At 41.4% G+C, this 15,758-nt stretch overlaps 1 protein-coding gene across 2 annotated transcripts in view; it reads left to right on the top strand.

Annotated features, from left to right (window-relative positions):
* gpc5c (glypican 5c) overlaps positions 1 to 15,758 on the top strand; it is a 133,506-nt gene that overhangs the window by 24,127 nt on the left and 93,621 nt on the right. For both annotated transcript variants that reach the window (XM_042498509.1, XM_042498510.1), the window contains exon 3: positions 10,144 to 10,847. In XM_042498509.1, the coding sequence (XP_042354443.1) occupies positions 10,144 to 10,847 (704 nt within the window). The remainder of the gene's footprint in view (positions 1 to 10,143; positions 10,848 to 15,758) is intronic.

A 15,758-nucleotide genomic window follows, 5' to 3' on the forward strand; every position in this document is an offset into this window, starting at 1 on the left:
AACTTTTGTGATAGCTAACTAGAATAATAAAATCATTTGCTTTTTAGTCCACTAGATACAATTTGCTGCAATAAGAATTAGTAAAGTGAGATGAACAGACTAAAAACAATCTGATTAAAAAAAAAGATTTTGACAAAGTTTTCCTTTAGGGACATAATTTGCGAAAATGTTAATAAATCACGATATATAGCAATATATTTTATCCCAATACCCAGCATATCGCAAAATGTTTAAAATCGCAACCATGTAATTTGTAAATTGTATCGTGACTAAAGTATTGTGATAATACCATATTATGAGGCCTCTGGGCCTCCATTATACTGTAGGCTATTGATTTGCTATGTTTACCCAAAAAATCTAATGAGCCTCCATAAACTAGTAATTTAAATATGAGGTGGATCCTCAGGGATGTATACAATTGAAAGTCAATTTATTTTAAATGTTTGGAATAAATGAGTGTATATTTAAGTCCCCAGGATTTATTCTTTTTTTTCCCATGGTATCCCATCAAGCATCGATAATTACTAAATTTCACTGGTATTAGTGTCAACTACTAAATTTCTGATATTGCCTAATAGTCACACATCTACCCTTTTGCTCACGTAAATGACTGTTGATTTTTAAGAGAACTGATGGAGGTGTCATGAAAATAAGGTCATGCTGGTGGAAATGAGGGAGTGCTGGTGAGACATGTCATGAGGAGAATAGAGGCTTAACATTGCACATTGGCCAGACGTGCATGCTGTGAGGGAGAACCGCTTCCATCTGACGCCTGTGGGAGAACAGGGTGTGTGCTTTGTATGTGCTTTTAATGCATATGTGGATGAGCACCGTGATGTACATGTCTCTAGGTTGTGACTCATGCTGCTCCTTCAGCACAAAGTAGGTTGGATTTGGCTTTCCATCTCTCACCACCAATTCACTTCATCACTCCCTCACTCAAGTCTACCCACTTTCCTCATTACGCCCTGTGTTGGACACTCCTCTGCTTCCTCTCCTTCCTCCTCCTCGCCTCTATGGCTCCTAGCGCACCATTAAGTAGTCCCCACGGTGGGCTTTATTCACTGATCCTACAGTCATTCATCCATTGTATTCTAGAGGAGGAGGTACAATAAATGAAAGAAATGGACAGACAAAAAAAAATATTGCTCTGACCCTGCCCAGCCGTGTCCCGTTTGTGTGATCCATGATGGATTGTGATATCTGCTGTAATGTCTGCCAAAATGAACAGTCATGGGTCTGCTCTTAAATCAACCCCAACACAGACTATCACTGGCAAACTCTTAATGCTGGAACTAATAATGGAATTGTCCTTCACAAATGTTTTTATATATTTATCTTGATTATTTAGTATTTGCCTATGATTTATTTCAGCCCACAAAATGGATTGAAACTTTTTTTTATTGGCATAAGGATAAGGGCTTAGGTCTTATCAAAGAGTAGTTTTGGCTCATAATTGAAACAATGCACAAGTGACCCTGAGTATGTTCAGGTCATAAGAAAGCTGAAAAATGAAAACAGGGGCCACACCTGCTATGAAAAGTGGAAAATTCTTCATTAGACTCCCTTTCATCTTTGATTCCTTTCACACCTCAGAGTCAGCTCAAGGGTCTGTTTCATGTTAATCTTATGTTAGCCTAAATGTTTCCTTTCCCTTTTCATGAAAATCTGGAGTCCAGTCTCTTTCTCCGGCCGTCTCGACTTGTCATCAGTTTCCAGTTATATAATGGGTTATTACCTTGACAAGGCTTTTTTGTTTATCACAAAACCACAGGCTGTCATCAGTGTAGCCAGGTTTTTTGGGAAAATGCTTCCATTCTGTTAGATTCACTTGTTAATGTTCCAGTCTGCAGAGTATAAACCACTGACAGTTGATTTGCTGGTGCATGGAGTCTACTTTTTATTCAGATTCTTTCTACCCTGCACTTGAGTCCTTCTTCAGATGTGCATGTTCTACATTTCTTTCATCTGCAGATCTAAACTATATTTGAAAGCTGTATCTCTGGAGTAAAATGTATGTTGCAGCCTCTCTAAAAAAGTTATAAATTAGGGTTGGGCCAGTGTGAAGATTTTCAAACAGGTTTAATATTAGGCCAAACACTGTACCGGACATTGAATTTTACCACAAAATTTACTGTAGTTGCACTTGACTCAGCAGCTGCTTCTGAGTGGAACATAATGACTCCGTGTCCCAATAGCAAATGAGTGTCTGACTATCCCATGGCATCACATGACATCAGAGCTCTCTTTTTACACTGAAAACATTAAATATGCACTTCTCTAATTTCATGTATACTTAAATAACAGCTGTTCACTCAAGATGGGAGTGGAGACACTTAGAAGATGGATGAGAGGACTACTTGCTATCTACCTAACCTTGTATTTTTAATCAGAAAATGTTTTATATTGTTATATATTTACTGGAAATGAAATACAGTATAGACAACAGCAGGAACTTGGGTTATCAGCAATGGTCATTTAGCTTACCAGTAACATTCAGCTCTCTGGTGATCTACTTCCAGCCAGCTGCTGATTCTTTTCATAATAAATAAGGTTGGACTGTGGAGATAGCTTAATGAATCAGCCGCTCAACATCCATTGCAGGGCTGTCAAGGCTAGCGACAGGAATAAATAGAAACATAGCATCCACCAAAAGCTCACCTCAAAACTGCAGAGCTGCGTCGCATGCAGCCAGGTAGGACTCACATTCAAAATGTCGCCATATTGGCACAATTTTCAATTTCTTAAGAGACTAACTCTGCCATGTTTTGTATTGTAACCCCAAAAAAACACATTAACGTTTTAGTAAACAAAGGCAGTGTGCGCTGCTCCTCCCCCCTCCCATCCCTACTGAAATTTGATCTCCTTTATGTTGTAAATTGCCACAGCCTGTCAGACACCAGTGACTATGTCAGTCCCTTTAAAAACACAATATTACGTTAATCAGTGCATTGCAAGTTAGATTTAGCACCGTGACACTGTCAGCACAGTTAGCTGATGTAGACTACTTTTTAATTAGCCAAAATGTGCCATAATGGCAAATGTGAGTTCAGCCAGTTTGAGTAAAATCAAACCAGTTTAATGTTGGACCAGACCGGCAAAACCGGGAATCAACCCAACTCTAATATGATATCTAATACTAACTGTATGTTCAGTAAGGCTGTTTATACTGTATTCAAGAGTCAGTCAGTGAAAATGTATTTTGTGTATGCCACTTGGTGCTGCTCCTTAACACTACACTATATCAAGACAGACACTGTGATTTATATACCAATAAACAAAAGAGAAATGGGGGGTCACTCCAGACCTGTGGCTCCCTTAATGCGTAGGACCAGAGGTGCTGTCCGTCACCCTGTCAACAGTCTGCCCTCATGCTGGCCCTCCACATCTCCCCTTTATGGCATTAGTCATTTGAACAACCCCTCCCTCCCTCCCTCCCTCCCCTGCTCCCCTCAGCCCCTCACCCACTGCCCCTGCGCTCTGTCTCCTCTGTCCCCGTCCTTCTCTCGTCTGCTCATTCCCCTGCCTTCGATCATGTTTCCCTACTTTGGCCAGAGCAGAGAGCAGTGATCCCCCCCGCCGGCCCCACCCCCCCCCACCCCCCCCACCCCCCACACCACATTATAGCTCCGTGCACCCTGAATGCCCTGGCATCTGTGGAATTGTTTATGTTTCAGAGTTTTGATATAGCTGGGCTGCCTTTTTAATTACCCCGCCCCTCCCTCCCTGCACTCAAGCTCATTATCCCACCTGTTAGCCCCCTGATAGGACAAGACAAGCAAATTAGGATTTGGGGCAAGGGTTCACTGAAATTTGTGCATACACGTTTGCGATTGCACATGTGGGGTTTCTAAAGGGCTTGTGGAGTCACCATGTTTTTGGCAGGAGTGCAGCCCCTCGGTTCTTGCAGGTCAAATTTGCGTGAACAGCATGTCTGTGCCTGTTGTCTGACAGATGAGTCATGCTCCCACTTTAGACTCTAGACATGTGATTTTACCGCACAAGTATGATGAATAAACAGATTGATTCATTGACTTATTAATAGTTTATTACCATTAAACTGTTTGCTGAAAGGTTAGAGGCTGGGAGATTGTATGACATTGCAGCTCTCCCCTGTAACCTAAGATGACCAGTGCTGAGTGGGAGATTGCCCTATGTACAGTATTTCTACTAATTAAAACAAGGATATGTAATCTACACATGTGTCACTATGTCATATATCTGTTTGGTGACCTGTCTGAAACCCAAGCCTGTGGTGGGATTAAAATGCTTTGCCTGAGAAGATGGTTGTTGAGGTCCGCTAAGGACTGATTGCCAAGATAGGAAGGGCCCACAGTTCCATGGTATGAGAACAGTGTCTCCTACCTCATTATCACAATATTACCGCATCTTCAAGCATGCAAATATGCACACCCACCTCTATAGGCCTACTTGCACATACTTAGAAATACAAACATACTGTACATGCATTCGTGCTTGCACTTATTAAAGAATACAGTCACACGTATGACATTGAAACAGATAAACCCTGTAACCTGGGCCTATGAAAGTAACAGTTATACAGTTATACTGTATATTAAAAGGCAAAGACTGAATTGCACTATGATTAGAACTTGTCTGTTGCTCTTTTTCCATAGAGCAAAAGACATGAAACACTTTTCTGATCATACAACAGGCCACATCTGAACATACTTTTTATCTTTAGCTAATTAGACAAAATACATTAATACACCATATACAAAGGTGTAATATTGCTGTTATAATGTTAATATGACTATCAAGATCATTTTTAACACTTGTGCTGCAAACCATGCACGAGACTCTAAATCTCTGGATAAGCAGCAGCTAAGTTGTGCCTGAGCTGCGCTGCTCAAGCAAGACATTCTGCGACTCACACACAGTGCTTACGCAGGCAGTGTGAGCCAGGCGTTTGCCGTACTTTGAAGCATTAGCCTGCTGGACTGTAAAGACGCACCATTGTATAACTGACATAACCATGTAGTTGCAGTTGCTTTGCGGCATGTATCGCTGTCTGTCACCATGTTTTTTGATACGGCCACTAGGAGTCATCAGAGTCAGAAATCAAGTGCTACACATAGGCACTTTAAATGTTATGAACAATTTACTACAGCAGCAACTACTTTTGTTACTAGAACTTCTACTACTGATCATCAATATGAATGTAACCCCCTGTCTGGTCTGTGATGGCTGTCTGGTGCCAAATGTCTGTGCTAAGATTTAGCAATCCAGCTCTGATGCCTTGGCCTTAAATACCAACTCAGACTGTGACATTACTATTCATTTAGATGTACACACACTCACGCAAACAAGAAACTGTCTCAGTGAGAGAGTAGTTCAGAAAGCAGGGAATGCTGGGAAGTAAAGGCGAAGAACACTACAGTTGTGACTTAAATCATAGAGCTGCCACTGAGCTTATTCTGACTCAGTTATTGTGGCAGCTTCACCATGGTGACACTAATTGTGCCAGTAAAACACTGGGTTGCCACGCAGAATGTAAAGTGGAAATAGCTTCTTACGATCAAACCCAGTGATCTCAGAGAGTGGTCTTGGCATAGCGTTGGTGGAAAGATATGGTATAATATCCCATCCCACAGTCATAAATACATACTCAGTTTAGGCCACTGCAGGACAAAGGACTCCTCTGCTTTGCCACTACTGCTTTTTTATCCATTTAATACCTTGTTTATTCCATGCAGAGAGCATGTCAGATTAGCCCCACAGAGCCAACAACAAAGCAAGACTGTTCATTTATTCCTGTATAGTTAGCTTGACAATTATGTGTTTTGAATTTCAGAGTTTTGAGGACTTCCTTGGAAATTAAAGATAATTGCTCCATGCAAAATAGCCTCCATCCAGCCAGACTTCATTTCCCAAGAGACTTACCGATGGGAGTGTGTGACATGGTAATGATAGCCACCCACGACTGTGCGTCTGAATGGATTGTGGTTAGATCCAGATTCAGACACTGTGGTCAGCCAGAACAATCAGACCCAATTGACTATCATGCAATGGTAGTTACGACTTAAAAAGCTGCTGGGTATTTGTTTTTTTTGTTATCAGCCAGTTTCCCAGTACTGAAAAGTGCAGAGAAACCCACAACAACTGTACTTGATTTATCACAGAATGAGAAACCGGATACATTTGAGCGTGGGAGAGAACAGAAAATAACCGATGTTTAAAATGAATGAGCCACGGGATCCACTTTTTTGTTTGTCAGAGGAAGTGTGGAGAGGAAGAAAGGTGGACTCTTGTCTTACTTGTGTATACTCAGAAAAGGACATGTTTGAAGTAACAGCCATGGAGAGACAGGGAAGTGCTCCGGACCCAGGGGCCAAATGAATCCAGATGTCAGAGCATGTTCACAAGGTGGAGTCCACTTGTACAGTAGTTGTTTTTCCTTGTTCAAACGTTCAGTCGCTTCTTTTTATTCCATTTTTCCTGGCGCTCTCTCACTCTCTTCCCTTTTTTTCCCCCTTTATTCATGTTCTCTCTCAGTGTCACTCTCTTGGCAAATAAAAGTATAATTTTTTAACAAGTACGGAATGTCTTAAGGATTTAATGATGCTGACAGAAACCATTTGAAATATGTGCATCCAGTCATGAAGGTCTTGAGAAGTATAAGACTAAGATAAACTCAGTTGTCTTGTTGTGTAGATTTTTGTTTTGCCCCCACCACAGAGAGTAAGATTAAACCATGGTATTTCTGAGCATGATAATTTTATAATAACATTATGTAATGCCATGTAACCTAAGCCTGTGGGTACATCTTGCGGTGTAAATGTCTGACTGGCAGGCAAGCAGGCAGACCTCACACTGGTACTGACTCTGCAGCCCCACGGGCTTATTGGAGACACTGAGGTGGAACTGAAACTTCTCTGTAAATGTTTAGCTATTTTTGCTCATTCCTTTTCTTTTTTTGTTTGTCATGTTGTTGCCCTTTTTTGTCTGTCTGTAGTCCGTCATCTCGGGAGGTCTTTCTGAAAGCTTTTCAGCCTACAATCAGTCACCCTTCGCTTAAAAGTAATAATCATAAACAGACCATTACTTTTCATGTTTGCTTTTTTTCTGTCACACGCTTTCTCTTCAAAACCGATCTAACAGGCGACACGTAAGTGTGCAGGAGCAGTGCTGATTATGACAGCAGTGCTTTCTGGTGCACGATTATGAGTTGTGCCTTTTGCTGGCCAGTGGGGAGTCCCCGTGTGTCACAGACAGCGGTCATATTAGTGCAGCTGTTGAGGAGGACATGACTGTTGTTATCCTTCTGTCTGTGAGCAGGGAGGGGCTGGACACACACATACTCATTTGGTAACAATCCCCGGGCTGAGATAGATTCGCAATGAGAAAGGTATTCTTATGAATGAATATGTGAGTGTTAACATCAAGCAAATGCATTTTTAGATTAAGACACAGTGCATGATTATTAACATTTGGATGGCAGTCAGTGACATATGCAAAATGTTAATACACTGTGAACTTTTGCTATGTTTTTTGTTATTTCATTTTATGGATATAGGTGTGTGTGTGTGTGTGTGTGTGTGTGTGTGTGTGTGTGTGTGTGTGTGTGTGTGTGCGTGCATGTGGCGCAGTGTGTGGGGGTGGGGGTGAGGGGCTGTTGGCACCCTCCTTCTCCTGTCTCAATTTCTGTACAGTTGCTACTGCTCCTTCATGTTCTGTCATGCTTTTAAGCTGACATCACACCCCAGAGGAGAGTGTTGTGTCCAGGACACGCATACACAAACACACACCCACACATACATACATACATGTACAGTCCCACACAGTTGCATACAGAAGTGGATGTGTGGAGAGCTGCGGCTGCGGAAAACAGGACGGAAGGTTACGAGAATAAGTAGACAGGTGGTGAAGAAGATGGTGGGACAAAAGGATGAGTCTGGCTCATAGACTGTATAAAAATAATTGATATAGCCACTGGTTTGTGGTTTTGAAGCCATGAGTTTAGCATTTAGTGTGTCGCAATTTTCGTTTTTTGGAACCAGAAGTGACCATATTTGAATACACCTTACAGACAGCAACCACATTCTTAGTTGTTCATAATTTTTTTTGCAAAAATTTAAATGCGTGAGTTATATAAAGAAGCCACCCCTGTACAGTTTTTATAATAGCTATAGTGTGCCTTAGTAATGAGTTCTGAAACCATGAAGTGAGTTAGTATTTCAGCATTCCTGGTCCCTTTGTCTTGAATTCAATAGATTTTTTTTGAATAGGGTTTTTGGTTAGATGCTTGAAATAAGGTTTGTGGTTCACGCAAGCTGAAGACACTTTCACATTTTGTTCAACAATGTGAAATATGTCAGTATATATCTCACCTGTGAAATCCAATGGAAAAATGCTGCAGGCTTTTTCAAAAGGTAATGACAGCGACACTAACCCCTGCGCCTACGTAAACGAGAAAAACATCGTCCCTGTGGAACTTTATAGAGACCCAAACCATTTTTGTACCAGGCTGTAAATATGTTTATTTCTGATGTAAAGTTAGGCATTTTCACATTTAACTCGCTTTTTGAGCCAGTCTCAAGTGGCCATTCATTGAACTTCAGTTTTTGGCACCTCCTCATTGACTTCATTTTTCAGCCCCAGAGCTGCTTAGTTAGGCTGTATGGTAGAAATGGCTTCATGTATTATATTTAGCAAGACTGGACATTTTTCTGCTCCTATATGATCATTTTTGATCAAATTAATCCAGCATAACTTTCTAGTAGACCCTTATGTTACTACAAGCCATATCAGTAAGCAGTGAAATGGGGAGACGAAGTGGTGTATTTGAAAAAAAAAGGAGAGAAAATGAACAGGGAAAAGGGTCGAGCTGTTTTTCTAAATTTCATGTCGCATTTCCTGGACTTTGCTTTACCCTCCATCTCTCTACTTTATTACAGTACCTTGCTTTGCAAGAAGTGGCACTTCATTGGCACTAATCAGCCTCTGCACTGACATCATTGATTGCCTTACAGCTTCACTCGCCTACCAGGAAATGACATAAGAACTAGATTACTCAACTGTGGTGTGGTGTGTGTGTGTGTGTGTGTGAGTGTGTGAGTGTGTGAGAAGTAGCCTGGTGGCATGTCAAACACCTCTGCAGAACCTGGAATCCTGCAGAACTTGGAATATACAGTATTTGCCACAGAAAATGCAAACTGATTGCGGTTGCTGCTCCTATCAAGATGCCTTTGAAATCTCTCCCCCTCTTTCTCCGTCTCTCTTTCTCTGTAGACAGGCAGAGACTGTTTCCTTAAGACATACTTACTGGGGTGATGACTTCATACACAGTGATATCCAACCACATTATAGGGAAACTTTACACTGGTTTCTCAACCCAACTCACTGATGCACACAAGCCAAGCGTAGCTGGTTGGAGCCAGGGTTTGGATATGTGTTTGCATTTTGGATGCCTTGCACATTTCATGCAGAGCTTCTTGTCATCAATGGTTTTTATAGGGTTCCCACAGTCATGGAAAACCTGGAAAAGTCATGAAATTGCACAATCTTGTTTTCCAGGACTGAAAAAGTCATTGAGTTAGTAAAAATCATTAAATGTTTTTGAAAAGTCATGAAACTTTGTTTGAAATTATTGTTATTCTGTTAAACTTCTAAAGATAACCTTCCACTTAATGTAACATATGGGCACATTTATTTTTTGCAAGTTATGTGTTTACATAAGGTAGCTGCACATACGTGGTATCAGAATCGACATTACAATGTGACGTCATTGCATCAAAAGACGTGCAATGTCATGTAAAGAAAATTTTAATGGAAAACTTGCATGGTCCTTCTTTTCCATGACTAATAGTCTTCCCCTTTAACACAAGGTCACATGTATATGTGACAGAGTATGACAGCATATGTTATGGGAGGTAATATGACCTTCCAGTGTGAGTGTAAAAGAGTACTGTAACTGGGCCGCACATACAGTGAAGCACGTGCTTTAATGAAATGGCAATGTTATTATTTCTACTTGAAAAGTCATGGAAATGTTTTGAAATTTTGTCCATTAAATGTGTGAGAACCCTGCTTTTTTAGTATTACCCTCATATGAAAATGTCACCTCTCCTTGTTTTTCCCTCTATCTCTTATCTCTTTGTATTTCTTTTGCTCTCTTTGCAGACATGTTCCAGTATCTTCTGTCCTTCTCTCAGGGCCACCTGAGTTCTCTGTTGGAGGGGACCTACTCATCCCTGTCCCGCCATGCCCTACCCCATGTTAACCAACTCTTCTCCTCACTTTCCCTCTACCTCCGTGGGGCCAACGTCTCAGTGGAGGCGTCAGTTCACCACTTTTTTAACAACCTCTTCCCACTCGTCTACACACGACTCATCAATCCAGGCATTGAAGGCAGCATGATGATGGGCAGTGAAATGGGCGACTGTCTCCGTATGATCAGGCAGGATGTCAACCCTTTCGGGCCTCATCCAGCTGTCATGGCCCAGGAGCTGGCTGGGGCATTGGGAGCTGGGAGGCAACTGGGCCTGGCCCTAGAGGAGGGTCTGGAGGTGATGAACGCCACAGAACACGTCACCATGAGCAAAGAGTGTGTGAAAGGCCTGGTGAAGATGGTGTACTGCTCCCACTGCAGAGGCTTGACGCTGATCAAGCCCTGCGTGGGCTACTGTCTGAATGTAATGCGAGGCTGCCTGGCGAGCGTGTCAGAGCTGGATCAGCCTTGGAGGCGGTATACCAGCCTGTTGGAGCAACTAACCCATGCCATGGCTGGCCACCACAGTTTGGAACTAGCCCTGCTGGGGGTTAGGGGGCATGTTAATGAGGCCCTGCTCTACGCACAGCTCCACGGTCCACTCATCACCGCCACGGTGAGTACACACTAGATCATCAGCTTTAATGGCACATGTAAAAAGCCTCCAAACCTTTTTGTTTAACATCTTTGTTTTATACATATACTTTGGCAGTGTTCAATGTATTGATTGGAAAGGTTTTGCAGGCTTCTTGTGGGTTATGAGGTATTTTTTTCCACCGATGCAACAAAGAACCCTGCACACAGCATTAATGTTTGTACAGTGTTGAAACTATTCAGAGAAAAATAATGTTTATACAAAGAAAAAGTCCGGCCCCTTCCAAAGAAATGCAGACTGAGCTGAAGCTGGAGAAGGACTAATTTGCCAAAATGGCAAGGCAGTTAAATGTTGCCATTGTTGTTTAGATTCTAACTGTAGGGGAATATTATACATTCTTCATTGACCATGATAAAAATTAGAAAAATAGCGGATAAAATGTGTATTGTATGTACTTGAATGCTGCAAGTAATACCATATGCCTTATGTTTTATATATATGGCTCTGAGTTGGATGTTCAGACTATGAAGACAGCTTCATAGAAGACTGCCAGGCATTTCTTAAAACTAAATACTGCAGTTCAATCTATGCTAAAAATGTGCTTTTGTTAAAAAATTTGTCTTGTATTGGTATTGTATTTTCACGGCTAGGGATATCAACAGGTTCCCGTTAATTAATTAACCACTAAGAATATTTATGACATGGACTTCAGGTTTCTGTACTGTATGCCCCCTGGGTCTGATTGTAGCAAATGTTAGCTAGTGGCTCTATTAATTTGGTCATTACTGTTTGTGGGGGTGTCCTGATCCAAAGGCATTGCTTTGAAAACATTGTCCCCATCCTTTGATAAACAGCCCAGTTTTTAGTTTTGAAACAGCCTTTTCAGTAAGTACAGTACACATTGATCTATATATTAACATTTTGAGTAATACCCTACTTGCTCTATATAAGATGGGGTCATGCATTTGCGGGCAGAAGGTGATTTGCAGAGATTAATTGACATCATCAAGAGGAACATAAAAGTTTCACCAGTATTTAGTCCCCATTGCATTTCTGTCTCTTCTCTAAATTTCAGTCATGGTTGTCGACACAGTGATTGTGTATTCATTATTTCTAGATCAATCTATGAGAGCACTTATACATGTTTCTCTCCTGGGCATGAGCTGGAGAGTTTTGGACGACACACCTCCGCAACCTTTAGTGGCCCCATTTACTGAGTAAGTGGCTAGACTTGACTTCACTGAGCTGTGGGAATAGTCTTGGTTATTTTTGTTTATTCCGCAAGTCTGTGTCTCTCTTATTCTCATCTCTTCATCTCATTACTTTGCTATGTTGGGTTATAGATATGGGTTTTTTATGATTCATATCCTGTTGAATAGTTGAGTTACTCAGTCGGACTGTGTTGAATGTTTACCAGAGAGGAGAAGAACAATGCTTTAAATGTTAACGGGGTTATGCAGGGTGCAGTTGTCCCCTAATATCTTTAATGGGACCACTTGTGGACAAGTCGACATTGGAACTGTTCCCAGAGCTGGACTAAAACTGTAAGACAATACTAAAGAAGCCATAATGCGCAAGCTGTTAGTGGATTAAACTCCTACTTGGCTATTTTGTTTGACTTAATGTACAGTGTAGTCATCTAATGAATTATTGTAAATTATTCTCAAAGACTAGTGATTACTGTGGTGACTACTCAGATTTGAGTACTAAGACAGACTGTCTGTACTGTAATGTGCAAGCCATCAGTTTAGATTTGTGTCCAGACATTACCAACCTATGTGAATGTGTTGTGGTAACGACATAAGCACCAGTAACGACATAGCTATACTGGCGACACAACTTTCCAACATAGAAGCGTGAGATATGGAGGTTCATCATTTCCCCTTCCAAAAATTTGCCCTTTCAACCCCTTGAAACCTGGATCGACATCAGTTTTGTTTTGATGTGTTGAGATGCCTTTCACAAGCTTTATAACCCTTGTTAAAACATAAGCAAATGGGTTTGATTTCTTTTGAAAACATCAGGAAAAAGGTAATTAGCAACTTGGCGAGTAATGTCCTGCAAAGTGCAAGAAATTAGTAAAAGGTGACAAGAAAATCACCGTTACTTTTTCATTTACTAATATTCTGCACAGTTTAAGGCCATGTCTTGGTTAGTTGCTTAATGCTTTCTTCCTGTTTTTTTTCTTTTTGAAAGTCAAACCAATTTTCTCAGATTTTAAAGGGCTAAGATGAGGTCAAGAAGCCTCCCGCAAAGAACCAGCAGACAATTTATTTCAGCATTTGTCCATGGACTGTTGTTTTCCAAGTTGTCCTCCATAGTGCTCAAGGAACAGCAGTATGGATTCTACTCAGCACTTCTGTCCCACTGGATTTGACATCATCGTTGTGTTTCGCCTTGCAATTGATGCAAAAGAAGCTTTGAAATCTGATTTGAGCATCCATAGCGTACAGACGGAGATGCATCTGCAGACATTTGATCGGAATCGCATTTCAAATGTGGTTTGGATCTGAATTGCAGCAATATCGTTTTTATATTTTGTTTTGTTTTGTTTTGTTTTTTTTGGGCTGTCCAGACTTTCTAAAATCAATCTGGATGCAATCTGGATCTGCCAAAAAACGGATTTGGGTTGGCAGTCTGAACAAGGCCTCAGTGTGCTGGCTAGGTTTACTTAAAGAAGCATACAAAAAACAATTTACTAAGAAGGTGTATTTCTGTTCTTTTGGCAGAGGCTAGCTGCCTCCCCCCACCAATTCCTGGCAAGCAAGTAGGCAGACCCCCCCAAAAAATGTCAGTGTGAATTTCAAGTTGTAATCCCTTACATTACTCATTACTGACAAAAGCAATCACAGTACTGCACTATGCTATAGTGCTTGCCTGACTAACACTGTACATTACTGCCAGACATCTCAATACTTACTGCAAGTACAGCCTCATAGTGTACCAGAATGAGCAAAAACAAACCTCTGCTTGGAAGCTTGAAAAACACATTTAAACATGTAAAGCTTTTGGGAAAAGGGCTGGCAGTTACACAAAGTATAAGTAATTTGTAGTTAAGTCTTAAACATGCAAAGGCACTAGTGTGGTCCTTTAAAGTTGTGAAGGAACATCAGAGAGCCTAAATGATGCTACATTAAACACACATTAAACGCACACATCCAAATGCATAGACACTTACTGTATAGATATATGCGTGAGCAGACAGAGAGGTGGTTGCCAGGCTTAAAGACCGACCTAATACAGCTATGCTGAGAGAGATCCCAGCTTGTATTTCGTGTGTGTATGTACGCATGTGTGTGTATGCCTGCTTGGTATTCATGGGGTGGCAGGCCAGCCTGGAGCAGGGAGCCCAACACGGGGACAAGTGGGACAGAATTGAAAGGGTTCCAGCTAGGCCATACAAACTAGACCCAGCCAGCTGGAAAAAAAGGGCCAAGAGAATTGTTGCTGGAAAAAGAGGTGGCCCCCAGTCGGACACCAGTGGCTCCCATTTTCTGTATTCTCATAGCTTCACGCAGGCCAGAGGGCAAACACGAACACCGACTTTTACTCATTCACTTACATGCTCAGACACACACAGAATAACACAAATTTCTATTGCCGTGTATTACCTAGAACCCATGGCCTTTTTAAATCACAGCGTGTTTTTATAAAGCCACAGTGGCCTATCAAGGAAAACTGTTAAGTCTCCAGTGCACAACTACTGTGTCAGCGTAGCCACTTTCACTCTTACACCCTCATGTACCCCCCTCCCAGATGTACACTCAATTTTAAACAACTATTTTCTCTTATATTATCCCTACTATCTTACTGCAAAGCAAATAAAGTGCAAATACCTTGCTTAAACTACTGTTGATTCTTATGCTGTGTGTGAAGTCACGAACAAAGAAGCAGCTCTTGTTTTCTGCCAAGTCAGAATATTATATAGAGTTGTTATTAAAGGAATTATTGTGACTGTGTGGTTTTACACTGGGATGTTATCCCAAACCATTTTGTGGTCGCTCTCTCTCTGACTTAGAGAGCTGCAGACTACACAGAGTCTGCACTATATGTTGCAATACATCATAGGGTAGGATCAGGGTCAGAACACACACACGCACACACATCACCACACCGTATGCAGGTATCAGGTTTTTAGAAGTCCTGTAAAGAGCCGTCAATGTGCGGCCCACCCTGTGACAATACAAGCAGCACGCGTTAGGCTGAAAGGCAGCTATTGATAGTCATGCAGGGGAGCAGGAGGATAGTTTCTGTTTTAACACATTCCTGCTCTTATTGAGTTGGAGCGTGAATTTGGGTTGAAGGGAAGTGGTTATGGTTATGGATATTGGGGGAGCCAGGGGCTGGATTATGTCAAGTAGACACAATTAAGAGAAAATTGGAAAATGTCCAGTAAACGTGGTTACTCTTATTGGGCCCCAGTGCAAATGGTAGTTCCAGTATTTAGTGAGGTTTTCTCCCTCTGAATGCTGCCCTGTTGAATTCTTATTAGCGTTTTACCCTCTAGAGTCAACTCTGTTTGAGAGGCCACAGACTGCTGTTTATTGACACGGTCATAAAAATGATATGGCTCATATGACTTAGAGGGGAACTTTATATCTTTTACTTGCTAAAGATGAGCTAAATCTGAACACACAGAAGCATGTTTTCACTCTCTCATTCATTCACTCATTCACTCACTAAGAGCTTTATATCTGCTTATGAGAAAATAGCACCATTGGTCCAGATTAAAGCAGTTTATATGCAGGTCTACCTTATCCGCTTGTTGGTTTTACCTCAGCTTCTCATTACAGTCTTATGGAGGAATGATAATAGCAGCTTGGGCCTGTAGATAATGGAAACAAGGGCCAGTGGGATGGCTGGATGTGTTCCATTCACCACCGGCGGCACCTCAACAGACAGCAGCGGCTTACATTGCAAGCGCTTTTTCTT

This window comes from Plectropomus leopardus, chromosome 12, assembly GCF_008729295.1.
Source record: "Plectropomus leopardus isolate mb chromosome 12, YSFRI_Pleo_2.0, whole genome shotgun sequence".
NCBI lineage: Eukaryota > Metazoa > Chordata > Actinopteri > Perciformes > Serranidae > Plectropomus > Plectropomus leopardus.